Source organism: Apium graveolens, chromosome 10 (assembly GCF_009905375.1).
Source record: "Apium graveolens cultivar Ventura chromosome 10, ASM990537v1, whole genome shotgun sequence".
In the NCBI taxonomy this organism is placed as follows: Eukaryota; Viridiplantae; Streptophyta; class Magnoliopsida; order Apiales; family Apiaceae; genus Apium; species Apium graveolens.
The window spans coordinates 201,395,121-201,416,111 of record NC_133656.1 but is presented as its reverse complement, the minus strand read 5'-3'; the positions used below and the strand labels follow the sequence as shown (position 1 = coordinate 201,416,111).

The 20,991-nt window shown below is 34.6% G+C and overlaps 1 protein-coding gene across 1 annotated transcript; it reads right to left on the bottom strand.

The window, feature by feature from the left end:
* Positions 1-10,401: 10,401 nt before the first annotated feature.
* LOC141691641 (uncharacterized) lies at positions 10,402-11,001 on the bottom strand. The gene is made up of 2 exons (XM_074496407.1): positions 10,817-11,001; positions 10,402-10,729 (listed from the first exon to the last, which is right to left on the bottom strand). The coding sequence occupies exons 1-2, from the start codon at positions 10,999-11,001 to the stop codon at positions 10,402-10,404; spliced, it is 513 nt and encodes a 170-aa protein (XP_074352508.1).
* Positions 11,002-20,991: the final 9,990 nt, after the last annotated feature.

The window sequence follows — 20,991 nt, the reverse complement described above, 5'->3', positions numbered from 1 at the left end:
GGATGATGACGAAGACAACATGAGTATAGGGGGAGATGCAGACATTCCTTCCTGGATGATAACCAAAAAGTGTTCATACTCACATCTCCAATCCATATTATTCAAGCTCATTCATGACACCCAAACAACCATTCAAGCATCCACAAGTGCCAACATAAAAAGGTTACTTACAGCACATCTTGAAGCTCTACAGATGCACAAGATTAAAGCTCTCCAACACAGTCAAAGTGTGGATGAAATAAAGCAAGAGGTTTCTGAGGTTAAACATGATTTCGTAGCAAGGTTGGATGCTAGACTTTCTGGAACCACCATGACTGAGATAGCTCAGAAATTTAGAAAAGAAGCTGATTTAAATAGAAAGGTTGAGGCCATGGACTCTAGGTTATATGATGTAGAGAAGTCAATGGCTAAAATACTTGCTAATCAGGAAACTCAGACTGCTCTGCTCCAACAGTTGGTGGCTGCACAACTCCCTTCTTTTCAACAACTTGATGCTAACAAAAAGAGGGAGAAAGGTTCATCAAGTGAGGGGGAAAAACAGCTCAACATTCAAGTCAGCAAAGTAATTGTGCCAGCAATTGCTTTTACTAAGCCACCAGCTATGGATATTATTGATCTCATCAATCTAGCAGCATCAAAACTGGAATCAAATGACGAACTTCCAAAGATTGATGTAGCAGCAGCTGAGAAGGAACTAGATGAAAAATGGAAGAAAATTGATGCTGATATTCAGAAGAAATTTGGTCAGCTACAGAAGCCAGACAAGACTTTTCATCACCATTCTGAAGTTAAACATATCTCAGTGAATGAAGTGAGTCTAGGCAACTTGGGAAAAGGCCAAACTTCATGCATCAAATCTCCAAAAGCTAATCTGATTTTGAAGCCTAAAAGAAACTACTCAAAGCTCTCAGACAAAAACCCTGTGGATCTTTTGTTTGAGACACCTAGGCCAGATGAAAAGAAGCTGCTGGAAAGGTCAATTGCATTTTACAAAGATCCATCTGATTCAGTTCAAAAGAAGAGAATTGCCAAGATCTACAGGAATGGAAAAGAGATCTTTGTGGTGGCTGGACACCCTCTGTTTGTAGAAGCTAAAAAGGAAGAAAAACAAAGGATCAAGCAAGAAAAGAAGCAGGCTGCTCTGGATGCTAAGAAGCTCAAACAAAAGAAGGAGCAAGCTGCTATCTTGGCCAAACTTCAAGCTATCAAATCTATAACTGAGATTTTTGAAAAACCACATGTGATAACTGAAGCTCAGAATCAACAAATACAAAATGAACATCCACAGAAAAGAAAATTCAGATACAAGCTTCATTCTAAGAGAAAATTGGACTTTAGTGATGAGGAAATGGAAGACTACATTTGTAACACCCTAAATCCGGATTCAAGGGGTTATTTATTTATTTCTTTATTCTATGTAAGGATTATTTAGTGACACCAAGGGTGTTACAACATTCCCAAACAGTCTACAACTACAATTCAGATATCCAAGCCCTCAGTGGTACATGAAGAATTCAAGGTGGATCCAACTAAGAATTTTCATGGTGAGTCTATTATTCCCAAGGATGAGCCATTAGATTGGGAAAGTATGCCAATTCCTGAATTCAACTTAGCTATCTTCAACAAGCCAAAGATGACAAAGATAAGAGCAACCAAGAAAAGGAAGCCTGTTACTCTCAGAACCAAGACCTTAAGCAAACCTAAATCTACAGTCAATAAGGAAGATCTCTTATATATCTGTGATATCAAGGAGTTTTCAGATTTAAACCTCTACTTGGATGAACTGGAAGAAGTAAGAGGAATTGATGCTCACAGACATCTTCCTGAAAGATTGGTTTTTAAGTACAAGGCAGGGAAAGAAATCACATGGCCCCTTCACAGGATTCTAGAAGAAATCCAATCTGTATTGATAAAGGTCTACTCATCTTTCAAAAAGAACTTTGGTTTTAATGTGACTGCAAGGAGATTGGTTTCTAAGAAGATTGAAGAGTTAAGGAGTAATAAATCCAAATATTCACTTCCAAAAACTCTTTCAATTTCTTTCACTGGGAAGAGAGTGCATTTGAGGCCTTATTGGCTGATACAATTCAAGGATGATAAGGGAGTTAAAAGATTCTTCCGACTGGATGACCAATTGAGTATCTCTAGCAATGAGACTCTATTGGAAATGAAAGAAATGATGGATATATTTGAAGCTGATGAACTTGAATTCCACAGACAATTTTAGAATCAAATAGAGGAAAACAACATGAAGCTTGGGAAGAAATTCAGACAATCAAGGAAATAGAATTATCTGCTCAGACTAGAGGATCACCTTGATAATAATTGTGAGAACTCTTTGTACACTTTGCTTTGTTCAATTTTCAATAAATCCTGTAGCACTTATCAGTTTTATCTACTACCTTTTTAATCTGTATTTTTAGGGTGTTTTGTTATCATCAAGTTTCTCTTAATTTATGGCTACAATTCCAGTAGACATAAATTGGGAGAGATTGTTAGGAATATGTTGTGAACTTGATGATAAGTTAAACAAGACACCTTAGTAGATTTAACTTAGTAAATTTTGTAGCACTCGACGGATGATCAAATATAGTCTCGACGGATGACAAATTGACATCCATCGAATGAGTAGCTTATGTAACAAATAAGAACTGTAGCACATTTCTGCAAATAACATGTATTAGTCAAGTAGATTGCTTAGGGTTGTGGCGCCCTCCAAATCCGGGTCAGAAGTTTGGGGTCCACACACATACACCTTATTTATAACTTGCTTATAATAATAATAAAGATAATAATAATATGCAGTGACCCTACTTATCAACTACCACGGATCACAACAGGTTAAAGTATGCACACAAGCCAACCACACTTACTTATATTACAAACCGTTCAAATCCCAACTATCCAACTCAGAACATTATTACAATCTTTTTACAAACTTAAATTATTCCAAAAGAAGCCTACTAGCTCAACTCGATCAACCTGAACCCCTAGCTCTCGCGCTGGACTGGGGATCCTCGGTACCAACCGGTTCCTTCTTAACTGGAAAAGAACATAAACAACATCGCATAAATGAGCTAACTAGCTCAGCAAGTCACAATGACAAAATTGAGAATAATGATCATTAGGGAAATATGATTATGATATCAAGTGAACAATGGATTATGATTTAGAATTGGATATTATATTTTCATTTTAAAAACCAAGGTTAGGCTGCTGATCAGTCACGCACTAACCCCGAGCAAAGCACACAACACTGCTCTAACTACTGGATCCAAGGCACACATTGGCCTAACTTGACCATTATATGGTCTGACCATGAATCTGGTCCACAATTTTATAAAAACAATCCAATTCTACCATAATAACAGAATAAGCAGTAATAAACAATAAACAGGATTATTAACAACATTGGACGTTCAATAAATGAAAATGGTTTCAATTTGTATAAAGATCAATATGGCATTTCCAAAGCTTGGCTGTTAGGTAATGAAAGAATTGGATAACAAAGGAATCAACATTTCAGGGTTCCAAGGATTTGGTCTTTCAAAACATAAGATACAATGGTTTGAATGTGTAAGCAATTTGGTTCAGTGTTTAATACTTAGTTTGTATGTATTTGTGGAGTAGTATCGTATATTTGAGGTTTGTATTTGGGTACACAATAATCAATAGTCTGGAAAGAATCAGTTTTACGGCTCAAGATCAATAACTGGAATCAAGGTTTAGGGTTCAGTGCTTCAAAGCACTTGCAATATAAAACAGGAATATCAATCACTACAATATCTCGAGAAAGTTCAGAACACTTGCCTGGTACTAGCTTAATACACTGCACTTGCTCTCAATCACCACTGTCTCACTCCTTGACTATCTGTTTCCCTTTCCTACGCCTTGCCTCTTCTACTCACATATCATAAGCATCTATCAATATTTAACTCATACGATTCTATTCGACACATACTTCTATCTACCCTTCGTTTCACCCAAATCCGATTAACGGATTAAAAGTTATGCAATAAACAAGTAAACATCGAATATATAGACCGACAGTTAACCAACAAGTCACATATAACACATAACATGTCACATAATCAATGATATATCATTATAAAGAAGTCTTGGGGTCATAAATAGGCTTTCAGATATTCAAAATGATTTTTAAAACATTTTTCAGAATTAAAACAGATCGTTGAATCAATTTCGAAGTAATAAATAGGGTTCAGTTGGCCAATTCTGGTTTCAAAACAATTTCATAATAATTATCGAGCCTTGAAAACAATTTAAAATAATATTTTAAAGCTCGAAACTATTTTTCGGAAATTTTAAATCATTTTTAAATAATTAAATCTAATTAAATAATTAATTAAAATCAATTAATAATTAATTAAATCAATTAATCAATCAATTTTCGAATTAATTGACCAATTAATCAATTAAAAATTAACTGAAATTAATTAACTAATTAATTCAGATTTATTTTTGAATTAAAAATAATTTTCGGAATTAAAATAATAATTTTTGGAATTTTCAGAAATTAAAATCGAATTTTTATAATTAAAATAAATAGGAAATATGATTTTTAAATATTTTTAAAACATGAATCCAAAATTTGCAAGTTCTGGAAACCTCAGGGACCTAACTGTTTCTTCCCCAAAAGATAAGGTACTAAACTGCAATTTTACAACTCCCGTCGCCGGAAAATACAGTGGTGGCCGGAGAACACGATTCCGGCACCCTCACCTCACCACAAGCTCCAGATCACATCTACAGAAAACCAGGAACTTATTCATGCAATCAAATCATTCAAATAACCCCAGACTTGGCCGGAAATTGGCCAAGAACATCGCCGGTTTCCGGCGAACTTCGGAAATTTTCAAAACACAACTCCCTTCGATTCAAACATCCTCTGTTAACGAGCTATATACCAATCGATTGCAAATTTCATAAGGAACATAATCCACTATAAATCAACAGCTAATAACCCCTAAATCAAAAAGCCCCAAATTCCAATTGAAAACATTCATACGGGTTATAAACCCTAATTTTAAAATTCGAGAATTAAACCCACTTGTGAGCATGTTATTGAACTCCAAATCAGACGTATGACATATGAAAATCATCAGGAAAACAAGCTCTACAACATGCAAGCATCAAATCATACGAACAATCATCCGAACAAAAAATCATATTTTTAATAAAATTAATTCGAAAATAAATAATTTTTCAGAAAATAAACCTTGATTTCTGCAGTGATTTGAAACACATAATCTGATAGAACACCTCAAGACCTTTGGATTGAGTACTCGAGCTTTCCAAACGGACTCCGGTAACACCTCCGATTGTTGGTTTGATTCTCAGAAAGGTTTATGAATATATGAATTTTCTCTGAAAATTTATATAATTACTGACTGCAAATGATTTTTGATACGAAATAAAATACGGTAAAGGCTATTTATAATTACGGAAAATTTGTATCCCGTTGGATCATTCCGAATATAAAACGGTACATTTATTTATAAAATCTGATCCAAACGGTATCGGTTTTCGAGACAGTTATCCAAACGAGTACAATTTGTACTGCGGTCTTGGTCTCAGCGCCTGGTTACACGTACTACGAGGTGATAATTGGGATAGTTTAATAAAAAGCTCCCGTTTATCGAAAATACGAGTTTTATTGATTTACCGAAACGAATATTGTATCGAAAATGTTGCGCCGGGACCCGCGCAGGACAAACCGTACGTCGGATCGAAAAAGTCGAAACATGGAATATGCTCGGAATATTATAATTAGGTTAGGAAGGAGTTCTCGGAAGAGTTTCGGGTTCCAAAAACGTAACAACGGATGACGTCGGTTGGTTCCCGTTTTTATAAAATAGATTTTAAATACTCGAAAAAAGATTTTAGAAATTTTATATGATCCTTATAAATCCATAAATCAACATAAAAATAATTAGGAAGATATGACAATTATCTATATTTTATTTTGGACATATAAAAATTAAAATACTCAATTATTAATATTTTTAAACATCCAAACACATTTAACACTTAACAATTAATTCACAGAATATATACTGAACACATTTATTAATTATTTATTAGCAAAAATAATTACACGATATATCCCGGATATTACAAGGGTTCTGTAAGTCATGTTGACTACTAGATTGATATGCAGAATAGGTTGATTAATTGTAAATATGAGATGTCTTGTAATTCTGTATAAGTGAAATATAGTCAAGTGGAAAATAGACTCCCGACGGATGATCTACAAGACTCCCGATGGATGATCAACAAAGCTCCCGACGGATGATCAAATTCAAATAGCTGTTGACAGTGACAACACAGTCACATGCGTTGGGTGTTTGCAAAACGAATGTGGCAGCCTGTTAAGAAGGAATTTGAGAACAAAGAAGCATTACCATTTCCATGTAATTGTGAAGATATTCAAAGATGCTGGAATAGAGTAATGAAGTAGCATGGAGTTAGACTAGATATGTTTTGTTTTATTATCTTGTCTTATTGTCATGTAAACTTGGTGATATATAAACCAAGTGTAGCAAGTAGTACAATTAACTAAGCAAGCTTATTTTTCAGAGAAACATATCAAGCTGTATTCTATAAGTATTTTTCTGTAGTTTAGTTGTTCAAACTTGTAAGCAGCTGTGAGCTATTTAAAACTTCACATAATTCTCAACTTGATATATATATATATATATATATATATATATATATATATATATATATATCTAGTGAATACTTTCAAACCCACCAGAAAGTTTTAAAAGCTTGTATTTTTATTACTTAGTATTTTGATTCCTATCACTCTTTTATTCCATACCATTGTTAATCAAACACTGTTATATTTATCAAGTTAGAACATTCTTTAATTTTGAAAAAGTAGCCAGAATTACATTCAACCCCCTTATGTAATTCTTGTTGTATTGTTAGGGAATAAAAATATTATTTTATTTTAGCCTGATGCCCAATACACTAACCAAATTAAACTAATTATTTTTAGTTTTTTTAATTCCGGATCAATAAGATAATTTTGTTTTAGACTGAATAATTATTATATATGTTTTTTTATTGGACGAATTGTATTTTTATTTTAGTTTTGTGTTAGTCTGAATCAATTGTATAATATATTTTTTATCATGGATAAATAAAATATATTATTTTGTTTATCCAAGTTCATTAGTATAATTTTTTTAGGAGGATTGATAGTATTATTATTTTATCTTAGCCCGAGTCACATTTTATATCAACCAAATCTTAAGAATTATATTTAGTTTGTTTAAATTTAGCTTAGCCCGAAGTAACAAATTAGAATGATTTAGAATTCGATATGAATTAAGAACTTGAATTTAATATAAATTATAGTGATATAGAGTTCTATATAAAATAGAATTGAAATTGGTAAAGTAATAGAAGAAGTTGACTTCAATATCAATTAGAATTAAAATTGATCGAATCAATAATTAGAATTAGAATAATTAAGTAAGGGTAATTAGGTAATTTCAGCAAGTACCGACCGACTGACTACCAAACTTTTAATATTTCGTCTATTATAATATAGTATAGATGATACATTTTCTTTAAAATCTAAACTATTTTTCTTAATAAATTACGATACATGTGAATTTTACTAGAATACATGAATTTTATAAAAAGAGCGATCGAGAACTTGTATATGATATTGACCTCGTATATAGTATTTGTAAGCCACTAACTCTAATATATTCACCCGACTTCAGCTTTTAATAGATCTAGATCTTACATATATCATAATTTTCTTACAAATTCTGATATGAATTAAAATTACAATTTAGATAAAAATTAATTTGAGACGCCCTCCCATCAAAGACAATACAAATCAAAATTTGTCTACTTCGAATATATAGCCTTCTACTTTGAATATTCTTGTCAAGTGTAAAATTGAAAACCTAGTTTCATATAAATTTGAAGGTTTTTTCTAGTTCTAATTGGATGCCTCCTTACCTCTCTCATCTCATCCTTGTTAAATAATACTATATTTCTTTAAAAAAAACTACCCTCCTTTGATTATACATGTACTTTTAGATTTATAATTTGTTAAAAAGTATCCTGAAGCCCTCTTATTTATAAGTATTGATAATTTTACTTATAAATCCGAAATTTTATCCATCATAAAGTAGGATGCATGTAAATTTTACTTAAATACGAGAATTTTAAGAAAAGAGTGATCCAGGTCTTGTATGAATTTCACGTCATGAATGATATTGTAGGCCACTAACTCTAATATATTCTTCGCTTTCAACTTTTCACAGCTCAAGATCTTCCGAGTCTCATGATTTCTTTTATAAATTTTGATATGGATTAATATTATAATTTAGGTAAAAATAAATTTAAGTCGTCCTCCCATTAAACACAATACTGATAAAAAGTTGCCAGCTTCGAATATATAACGTTGTCCACTTGTAATGTACTTGTCTATTGTAAAATCGAAAACCTAATTTTATAAAAATATGATTGTGTTTTCTAGTTAGAATAGAATGCTACACACATCTCGCATCTCATCCTTATTAAACATTAATACATTTTTTATGAATCCAAACTGCTCGCCTTTGATTATGCACACATTTTTAAACTTATAATTTATAAAAAAAAATGACCTGAACCCCTTTTCTTTATAAATATTGTTTATAAATAATTATAATTTTCCTTAAAAATATGAACTATTCTTCTTTATAAAATATACATGTGAATTTTACTTGAATACATTATTTTTTTTAAATGAGAATATGGAATTTCTACATGAATTTCAGTTCTTGCATGATATTTATAAACCACTAACTCTAATTTGTTCACTCGCTTTCAGCTTTTTACAGATGAAAATCTTTCCTATTTCATGATTTTTTATAAATTTTGATAGGAATTAATGTTACAATTTAGATAAAAATTAATTTGAGTCGTACTCCCGTCAAATACGTCAAACATAATATTGATGAGAAATGGTCTACTTTGAATATATAATCTTGTCCACTTCAAATATTCTTGTCTACCATAAAATCGAAAATTTATTTTTTAAATAGATATGTATATATTTTCTAGTTTGAATAGTCTGCTACTTCTCGCATTGTTAATCCCGCCCGTTGGGCCTTCTATTTTAGCCGGGGAAAAAACTTTGGTTGGCCCTTCAGAAGTTTTTTAAGATGTGGGCAATACTATTTTTTGATGTCAAATGGGCCTTTTCTTTTTGAGTTAATTTTACTTTGCATTTCTTCGATTTCTGCTTAATGTAAATTGGGTTAAAAGGGTTTAATTATATCTATACCCTTATAATGACTGCCCCTTAACCAATATTCTGTCAATTTTGACCGTTAAGTAACTGTTGATTAGGGGTAAATCGGTGATAAAGCTATAAAATATTTAAATAATACAAAAAAATGCAAACTAAAAAGTAAAAACATATATTTTTTAATTGAATCAAGTTTTAATTAGATTTTAAGCCCTTTTTAAATTAATAATAATTGTTTTTTAATTTTTCTATTTAATTATTTCATATTTAAAATATTAAAGTCAAATAATATTTTTTGATATGTTTATAATAGTGTTACACATATTACGAAAATTAGTATATATATACTCGCACTATAAAAAATTTAACAATATTTTTTACTTTTTATTTTGTAGTTTTTTTGAGTATTTAATATATCTTTTAAATATTTGATACATAATATCTCTATTTTAATCCTAGTCAATCGTTACTTAACGGTGAAAATTAACAGAAAATCGAGTGTTTGGTGGTTATTATAAGGATATAGAAATCTAAGGGATACATATTGCATATAATTAAAGTTCTTGATTCAATCTACATTATGGTAAAATTGAAGGGATTCAAAGTAAAATTAACTTTTTCATTTTTTACTTGGGTGGTTTTTTTGACGGAATGCAAGTTTTATAACTCATTTAAATCGTTCAGAATACAAGTTCTAATATTGATTGGAATGGACCTCCAATCAAACATTCGATCGCGATACATATGCGACACACGTGCAAGCTCGTGAGCCGACATATTCGTAGGCCGCTTAATGAAATACAACTTAACGTTGTTACCACTACAAATCATCTCTCTGCACTCATCTACTATCTTTCCAACTCTTGATCATAACAGAGTCTTACTTCTGCTCATCTGCACCACGACCAAGCAATCTGATTCTGTCACAATGTTGTTCCATTTCATCTCTTTCACCTAACTCAAAGCCTCTTTTACTGCCATAGCATCTGCTAAATTCGGGTTCATTATCTCTGGATAACTACTAGTTCTTGCCAAGATGAGGTGACCAGTGTGATCTCGAGCTACCATCCCAACACCTGACCTGCCATGTTCTTTAAAAACTGCTGCATCTGTCGTGATCTTTACTTCATTATGGCGTGGCTTTGCCAATAAATAGCACCATCTCCTTGAATTGAAGAATAGAGAGGCGTCCCAACAACACAAGTCTGAGCAATGGTCCACTGTGAAAGATACTCCCAACCTTTTGCAACAATTTTCATAGCCATCCATCTTCTATTATTCCACACCAAATCATTCCTGGCTCTCCAAATGGACCAGCACAATGTAACAATCTTTGCACTGCTGGTTCTTGATTGACCTGAAAGGGTACGTTGAAACCATTCTGAAAATTCATTAAAATTACCTGCACCAAAGTTCGAGTCAAAAATCTGCCAACATCTTGCTGCTACCCTGCATTTAACTAGAACATGAAAACTGGACTCCACAATCTTATTACATACAGGACACAAACTATCAACTCGCACATTCTTGCTCTACAGTTGAACTTTAGTTGGTAAGCACGAAGCAGCAGCTCTCCAGACCAGATGCAACACTTTAGGTGGTGCCTTAATACTCCAAATTTTTTGAAATAAACCATCATTGTCAGCCATGTTCCATGCTCCTTTTTGCTGTTGAATGAGTTTGTATGCACTCTTCAACGAGTATTGTCCAGAGGCTTCCATCTTTTAGTACAAAATATCTGATTCCAGGTGTTGCTCGAGTACTGTGTTTAGAATAAGTTGCTTATCTCTTGTATTAAATATGTCATCGACAACTTTCAAGTCCCATTCTTTCCTGTCCATTCTGAATAAAGCTTGCACTTTTTGGTGAACCAAGGCTGGAGACGGCGTTTCAACCAAAGGGTCTGCCAAATTATTTAACCATGGTTGCTCAAGAATTTGAAAATCTTTTCCGTTACCAATCCTCCACATTGACCCTGCTGATATAAATCTTTTTACTTCAACAACACTTCTCCAAATGAAACTCGGGCTACCCCCCAATTTAGCTTCCATGAAACTAGTGTCTGCATAATATTTAGCTTTATAAGTTCGTCCCACCAAGATTTCTGGTTTAACGAGAAGTCTCCAACATTGTTTACCCAGCATTGCCAAATTAAAATCTCGCAAACACTTAAATCCCAGACCTCCTGCACTTTTATGTCTTGTCATTCTATCCTACGCCATCCATGAATTTTAGAGCTTGAATTCCTCGATGTGTTCCAGAAAAATTTAGCCATATCTTTCTCCATTTCTCGAGTCACTTCTAAAGGAAGCAGAAACATATTCATAGCGTATGATGGCATAGATTGAGCTACCATCTTAATAAGAATCTCCTTCGAAGGCTTAGATATATTCTTCTTGGTCCAACTTCTAATGTTGCTTCTAACCTTCTCTTTTAAATACCCAAACAACACCGATTTGTTGCGACCCCATATGTTCGGAAGACCTAAATATTTAGAGGAGTCACCAGCTTCTTTAATTTGAAGTTCCTGGAACACCATATCCTTATTGTAAGCAATGACATTCGAACTGAAAAAGACAGTTGATTTACTTCTATCTATTTTTTGTCCAGACGCCTTCTCATACTTGGTCAACAACTCCATAACACTTCTTGCTTCTCGAGTATCAGCTTTACAATACAGGTATACATCATCCGCAAAAAGCATGTGACTAACCGCTCATTTGCAAATTTTCACGCCTTGCAGCCATTTCCTAGCCTCATATTCCCTGATTAAAGCTATCAAGCCCTCAACACAAATAATAAAGAGATATGGAGGGAGTCCCCGTGTTGGCTTTAATGGACCAATTTTAACCTCCCCATGCATAATGTTGTATTCGACTGATGTGACACACCGAAGGATCAGGTGAGTCCACCAGTTACTAAAACCCATCTTGAGAAAAATTTCTTTCAAAAAACTCTATTCGATACGGTCATAGGCTTTCGACATATCTAGTTTAAGAGCCATATGACCTTCTTTCCCAAACTTTTTCCTCTTCAAATAGTGCAATATTTCAAACGAGACCATAACATTATCAGAAATTAATCTTTTAGGAAAGAAAGCACTCTGAGTTTTTGATATGACTGTTTCCAACACCTTTTTTAATCGATTTGCTAACACCTTTGTAACAACTTTCATAGCTATGTTGCAGAGAGCAATCGGTCTTAACTCTGTCACATTACAAGGATTCTTCTTCTTGGGAATAATGACAATTTTTGTGTCATTTAAGCTCTCCATTAGTACGCCTGTCACCACAAAATCTCTTACCATCTGAACCACTTCTCTCCCAACAACATTCCAGTTTTTCTGAAAAAACGTCGGGGTCATGCCATCAGGCCCCGGTGCTTTATCCAGATGCATGTGGAACACTGCCTCCTTCACCCCCTCATCAGTGATTGGTTCTAATAAAAGATGATTTTGTTGTTCAGAAATAGCAGTTGGAATATAACTCAAAACTTCCCCACATCGATTATTAGCTGTACTAAACAGATCTTGAAAGTACATTTTGATCATATCATCCAACCCACTGCTCCAATATACCCACTCTCCTACTGTATTCTTCAGTCTTTGAATGTGATTATTCCATTTTCTTCTGTTGCAGGACTCATGGAAATACATGGTGTTTTTCCCCCCGCTTGTAACCATAACTGCTTGGAACGTTGTCTCCAAAATATTTCTTTTTGGTCTAAAACTAAGTAAAGTTGTTTTCTTGTATCTTCATACTCAGCCATAGACTGATCATCTCTTTTATCTCACAAAAATTGTAACTTGTTCGTACACTCTTTAATACGCCTGCTAAAGCATCCCGATCTCTCTGCCCCATACGTCTAAACTTTCTGCACATCTTTTTACCCTCTGAATCACATTGCCATCTTCCTCATCATCCCAACAATTTTTAATTATCTGAAAACACATTGGCTCAGTTAACTAGACATTTTTAAAATGAAATTTGCATCATCTCTTGCCAATATTGAGTATTTTTAGAATCAAGACTAAAGGACTATGATCAGATGGGGATCCCTCCATGTTATAAACTTTAGCTGTCGGAAATGTGTCAAGCCACTTATCATTCATCAGGACTCTATCCAACCGTATTTCTGTCCAGTGATCTGTGTTCCTTCCTCTCTCTCACGTGAATTTATAACCAATAATATCGAGATCACGCAATTCTGCATCCTGTAAAGAAGCATTGAAACCCTCAATAAAAAATGTAGGATACGCTGGAACCCCCCCCGTTTATCTACCTGGGACGTGACATTATTAAAATCCCCCACCAAACACCAAGGTAGATTCACATCACGAGCTAGATTCCCCAATAAATCCCAAGTCATATTTCATTGACTTCGAGCCGGTTCCCCAAATACTCCTGTTAACCTCTATAAAATATTTCCAGAAGTTTGCACCGTTATATCTATATGAGATCTATAAAAACTCATAAGATTAATGTCGTTGGCATTCTTCTAGAACATCGCAATACCACCACTTCTTCGTTGAGGTTCAACAGCCATAAAACCTTCAAACCCCAACTTCCCACAAAGCTCCTCCATCTTCAAATAACTACTGACTATTTCACTGAGAAAAATAAAAGCTGGACGTTCACTACGGGTTATGTCTTTTAGGAACTCAATTTTCCCAGGAGAACCTAACCCCTGGCAGTTCCAAGCTAAAGCATTCATGAGGAGTGGCGGGCCTGCATTGCAACACCCGCCAAAAACTCATTTTTTGATTATGTATCTTGCCTCTCGTGTGTATCCATGTCTATATCTTGCTCCACGCTCATTAAAGTATTGGGCTCTTTTATGAAAGAACTATCTGTAGTTTGGTCCAGACCCACTCTCCTTTTTTTTGGATCCACTACAACCAACTCAGATGAATCGAACCCTAATTTTCACCCCATCCCATATTTGAATTTTAATACTGAAGCTGACTTGGCGCGCTTGAATTCAATACTTCCATATTAGTCTCATTCACCCCTATATTAACTCCCTTATCCATTATGCTCACTGTCAATCCAATCCCTGATTTCCTAGTATCTTGTTGCACATGTGCAATTTTCACGGGACCTGCCTTATCCGTACCTTCCTTGTTCTCTTCATCAGAATTTCTCGCCTGAGAATGACCACCGGATCTCAACCACTTATCACCCATAGTGTGTGCCTTTCTTTTTGGTTCTGCACGAAGCCATGCTTCATATGGTTTCTCAATGAGTTCACCTGATGTGTCAAAAATTCTCTCGCAATATCGCTTACCATGACCAATTATGCCACAAATAAAGCAAAAGGTAGGTATAGCTTCATATTTCAACGTGACCCAACACCTTTCCTTATCTGACTTCTTCAACTTCATCCTACGTTTGATAGGTGAACCAAGAGATATTGATACTCGTATACGCAAAAATTCTCTCCAGACCCCCACAAAATTATTTGGATCTCCATCAACATACTTCCCAATATAGTTTCCGATATCAGTGGCAACACGTTGTGACATAAATCCAGAATGCATGCCATGCAACTGAAACCACAAATTGATCCTCTTTATTTCCACAATTCTAGGATTGTCTCCATCCTTGAGTCGTTCCAACACCAAATGAAAGCGGCCAAACATCCATGGACTCCCTTCAATAACTCTCTTGATATCAATTCATGATAGAACTGAAATATAAATTTGTCACTCTCCAATGGTTTCACATATAATCCCTTCCCAAGGTCTCCACAAAGAGGCCATCTTATGTTGCATAGCTTGAAAGTCTATTGGGGAGTCTGTCAGAAATCGTCCCACAAGACACCATCTCGTGTCTATGTCACTTAATTCTTCAACATCATTCTCGTAACAGAGCCCACCTTTGTTAGGTAATCAATTACACACAGGGGGGGTGAATGTATTTTTATTGCTTTTCTTGAACTATTTTGGTTGTGAACAAAGTAAATCAATTATTGTAGTGAAATGTGTTCATGCAAAAATTAAACATGCAATAATGAAGAACCTAGATCTTTCAAAACTCACTTAATTTTATATTAAAATTAAGAACGTTTTGCTACAAAATTTCTAGGCTCTTTGTTGATAAAGAGCTTAGCTTCTATCTTGAGAGAATACAAGGGTTCCTGATCTAAAATTGTTCCTTCTAACAGAGGACCAGTGTTATCTTTATAATTTTAGTTAACTGCTGGTTTGCACAGTGTATAATAAGACATGCTATTAATTTTAGTAAACTGTCACTTGTCATTTCTATTTTAGGAAAAGTATATCTTCCATTTATGGCTTAGCATATCTTTGCATACTATGTTAACTTTGATCTCCCTTTGTCAGTTAATCTTCACCCTTGATCTTGCACACTCTTTAAGCTGCTTTTTGTAGACTTATCAATCCAGCTGGTTGGATTGTTTATTGATTGTAAATCTTGGATATTGAACTGGTCTGCAATTTTGTACTTTGAGATTTTACCTCGAGAACTCCAGTTTGGTCTATAGAGAACTTGACATCTCGATAAGTATTTTGGCTTATCGAGATCTTTAATACTTCATAGTAAATTTGACTTGTAGAGGTCTCTGAGTTCTCTATAAGAGAATTTGGCTTGTCGAGATCTCTAGTCTTCATATCTTCACTTTGACTTATCGATTTCTCTGAGTTCTCTAGTGGCTTATTGACTTGTCGATAACTCAGAGTTCTCTAGTCAAATTTGACTTGTCGATAACTCAGAGTTCTCTAGTGAATTTTGACTTATCGATATCTCTGAGTTCTCTAGTGAAATTTGACTTATCGATAACTCAGAGTTCTCTAATGAATGTTGACTTGTCGATAACTCTGAGTTCTCTAGTGAAAAAATGACTTGTCGATATCTCCAATCTTCATGTCTTTAACTTGGCTTGTCGATATCTCTGAGTTCTCTAGTAGCTTTTCTGAGTTCTCTATAAGTCATTCTGGAGTTCTCGAATGACTTCTCTATAACACTAAATCTGTGACTTGTAGAGATCTTGACTTAGAACATTTTCCCTAAAACAGATTTATTCAACTCTAAGCTTCTTCATAGTTCTTCTGAGGCATGATCTTCTTGATCTTCTTCCAGATAGAATTCTTAGACTTGATATTGTTTAAAAGAAAAAGTCTCCATTCCGCTCTTTGACATTTTTACAGACTTTAATGTTACAATACAAAATGCAAACTAAGATTACAATACAACTTATTTAGAGTTATCAATTTGACCTAGTCTTGTTAAAGTACAGGCATGTCTTGCACAACAATCTCCCCCAATTTGTGAGAAGATTGCTTATCACAAATTTATGCCTGTTAACAAGAATAACCCCAAGTTTTGATGGAAGCTAAGATTAAAAAATACAAATTGACAAAATTATAACTTTTTATACATTAGAAGATTTACAGAGTCTAAGTGGTTACAAGCATCAGGTAAAAATTGTTTTTGCTTCTGTTTCTTCTCTAAGGATATCCCTTAACTGAACAAGAATTTCAAGTTCTTCTACAATAGGTGTCCCACTTAAAGCTTTTACTAGTTTAATCCTGGCTTCCTTTGGATAACCACTGTCTAATAAATCAATCCTAAATCTTGAGAATTGGCCAGCTTTGATGTTCAGAAACTTTCCATCTTTTGAAATTCTGCTCATTCCTTTTGCTTTCAGTTCTTTTGATCTTTTGATATACATTTCAATCTCATCATCATACTTCCTTTTTCTTTCCTCATATTCAGCTTCATTTCTTCCTCTTCTTTCTTCCCTTTCAACCAACCACTCAGCTAAAACAAATCTCCATGCTCTTGTAGCAGTATCCTTGTCCTTCAACAAACTTATCACTCTTTTAATTTCTGTTGGAGAAAGAGTGTCCATCAAATTGCTACCAAGAAAAGTGAAGGACCCATTTTGAAAGTAGATTCTTACTTCCTTTAGGGCAACAACCCAGACTCTAACTATTTCCTCATCCAGTTGTAGGAAATAATCTTCATCTGAACTGCACCAGTTTAAGGGTAGAAAATCATTCTGCCTAAAACAATTCCAGATGGTCTTTTCAGTAACTTCAACTTTTTTGTAGGTTTGACTTTTCTAGGTTTCTTCCCAACAGACTTGAAATTGATTTTGAGTGAAGGCTTGTCTAAAGGTAAGGTAGTGATTTTCTTGAGACATGTTTGGTTTGAGGTGATTGGTGTTTTAAGAAAGGTGTTTGCAGTTTGTTTGTACAAGACCTTTAGCTTAGAGGTTAGAGAAGGTTTGATGTTTGGTATAGTTAATTTTGAAGGTTGAGCTAGTTGTGTTTGGATTTTTAGGGTTTGCTGTGGTTCTGAGTCATCATGTCTCATCTTACTCATTCTCTCACTTGCTCTCTTCTTCTCATCATTTTTCTTATCATCCTCCTTCTTCTTCTCTCCACCCTTGATTCCAGATGACTTGGTGGATTGACTTGGATTTGAGCCAGAAGGATTTTGATCATCTTTCTTCTGCTCATCATCATCCAAATTATCCTTGTTGATTTGAGTCTTGGGCAAGTTGGCTTCAGCATCACTCAGGTATCTCCCCAACAGCTTTATCATCTCTACATCATCAAAGTTTTTGTTCTTCTTAGATTTTAAACTAGTTTCCAGAATCATGATAAGCTTCTTGTTTTCCATGACATATTGTTTATGGAATTGGAAGTGTTTGAAGTGTTTGGCGTTTGGATAGATGTATACTATTCCCTTGCTTGGCTGTAGGTATGTTTCAGGAAAAGCAGCTTCTTGTGCATTCTTCAATTCAGCTAGCAGCAAGGTGTCTTCATGAGTCACAACTCTGACTTTGTTTATCAGAATGTCTAACTCAGATGCCCTCCTTTAGACAAGATGATTGAGGGACACCTGCATACATCTATCTATCCCAGAGTCATTTGTATTGACCACTATCCTCTTTTGTAGAAAATTGTCTTGATTTACCATGATCACCCTTAAGAAATTTATTGTCTTATCCAGGGCCTTCTTGTATGTGAAGTGATTATTGTTGAGAGAAGCTTTTAGGGCCTTGAGCAATTCATCAAATTCTATGCTCAGACTTGGTCCTTCAGCAGCCCTAATAAGTCTCTCCATGTCAAGATCTACTTCTTGATTTAAGCTCTTTTCAACATCCTGGACTTGTTGAGTAGATGATCTGGATCTTGTTAGCCTAGCCTCTATCTCCCCCTTAGTCATGTTGTCAGGCATGAGGAAGGGAGTAGAAATTTCAGGCCTTATCTGCTCTAGAAGTGATGGTAGATAAATTTTGAGCTTTCCCATGATGGCTCCCAAAAAAAACAGAGTTTTGCATTTGAAGGTGCTTGTGAGAGTCCACCAGGGTCTTTATATATGTCTGTTGACTTTTGACTAGAGAAGTCAAAGCCTGAACCTGAGTATTGAGAGATGCATTGGAGTTTTCCAAAGAAGCTACCTGAGTCTTGAGTTCTTGAATGTATTGAGTAGAAGAGCTTGTAGTAGAGATATCAGTAGATTGTCCAAAAGTAGCTTGCACAAATTTCTGAATTTCATCCATAACGAAAGGTGAAAGAGTGTATCTTGCAGTGTGTATTTGATCTAACTTCAACCTTGTGTCATTGGATTTACTGATATGATCTTGAACCAATTTGTGCAAGGCTATAAATGATTCTTTAAGCTGATTTACACTTTTATCAATCCCACTGAGATCATAACTAGACATATGTTATGAGAAGTGCTTGAATTGGTTTTTGATCTCAGTTTGAGAAGGGATGATTTGGTCCATCTTTTCCCTGACCATTTTCATGACTTTGTCTTAATGTCCACTTAATGTGATTTTTAGAGCTTTTCAAAAGTTATGAAAAGCCTTGATTTGAGCCTTGTAGACCTCATTGATGGCATCATATACCTCTTGTGGAGTGAGGGATCTAGCATTACTTCCCAAATTTGTGATGTATTCCTCCCTGAATTTTGCTAACACAACATCCATCTCAATTGTGAATTCCTTGTCCAACCAAGCATCACAGTTAGCATCCTGACCAGCTTCATCAACAAATTTTGCTTGATTATCTTCCACATCAGCCTGATAAGAGAGCATGATAGCTTGGTAGTCTTGATTGGACATGTTGGATGTGAGTAGCTGTTGTGAGATTTGAGCAAGGCCTCCAAGTTGATCAACTCTAAGATCTTCAATTGTAGATGGTTGATTTTCAGTGTCTTGGAGCCATTGGGAGATGAGGTGTGATTGAGAGGTAGAGGGGTGTGAATCAGAACCACCTGTGACTGAAGTAACAGTTTTACTCACAGATTGCTCTGTGGTTTTGATAAGTTGTGGTTCCTCACATAAAGTGGGAACCTCCAATTAAATTGGAGGGGATTTGACTGGATTACTATCATGTGCACCAGTCTCAAACCCTTGTGGTTCTTGAAAGCACTGTCACTTGAATGTGATAAACTTGCCTCTCCCATAGCAGGGTCATTTGCAATTGTACTCCCAGCTTTAATTGTCAAGGCAATTTCAGCTAGGGTTTTGAGGGGAGTTGTCCCTACATGAGAAACCTCAAATTGAATTGGAGAGGATTTAGATAGCTTCCCCTCAGGAGTACTACCCTCAAACCTAACAGACTGTGATGGCTGATTTACACATGAAGGTGCATTTGTGATATCCATGGGGTCTTCAGTAAAAACTAATGAATTCCCCATGTTTTTGATGGTGTCATAAAGGTCTACCCCATCTAGTAGCCTCTCACCATCTGAATGAAGTGTCAGGGTGGTGAACAAGGTTTCTTGAACCAAGTGTTGGGTTTCGAGCACATAAAAGCAACAAAAATAGTAATTAAAAATGTTAAAATCAGAATTTTCGAAACCCACCGCAGGATCCATGCGAAAAACATATATTTAATTTATAGATCAGATTGTTTACCTTAAGAAACTTTACCAATTGGTTGACTAATGAAGATCCAAAACTTGTTCAATTACCACGCATCCCGCTCTTGCGATCTCCGCTCTATCGGTATCCACACGATTGCTTGAACTCAAGGATTGGATGTGTACTAGCACACACTCATTTCTTCTTGCTCTCTCCATCTTCTCTCTTGGTGGCTAGGGTTTTAGTAAGAGTCTTTTTTTTCACACAAAAAATCAGCCACATACGAGATATTATATAGAGAGTAGAAAAACGAATTATAACTCTTAACTAAGTAGGAGTTATTATGAATTCGAAATTCCTATTTATTTTATAATTAAGTCTCACTTAATTATTTAACAAATAAATTTCATAATTAATATTAGTAAATTCGAATATCAATATTTATCTAATTAATTAAGTCATACTTAATTAATATTATAAATAATTCGAATTACTTTAATATAATTTAAATCCAATTTAAATTAAATAATCCTTCAAGCATTCTTAGTGTGTGACCTTATAGGTTATTAGTACGTTGGCAACAAATTTTAAATTTAATTTAAAATCGTAAACAATGAGCGGCATCTAGTAATACATCATTGCTACCCAAGTAATAATAATTGAATCGGTGATCGATTAAACCTTTTGTGAATAATGTACAATGTAATATAATCCCTTTAACTAAATATTATAGATTAAACTAGAGGCATGTAGTGTGTCATCCTCATTATAGTTTAATCCAAGTTCCCTTGATCAATGAGTAGACTATCATATCAAATCAACATTTGAGCGTGGCCACGCATTTTATAGTCTAGCTCATACAAGAG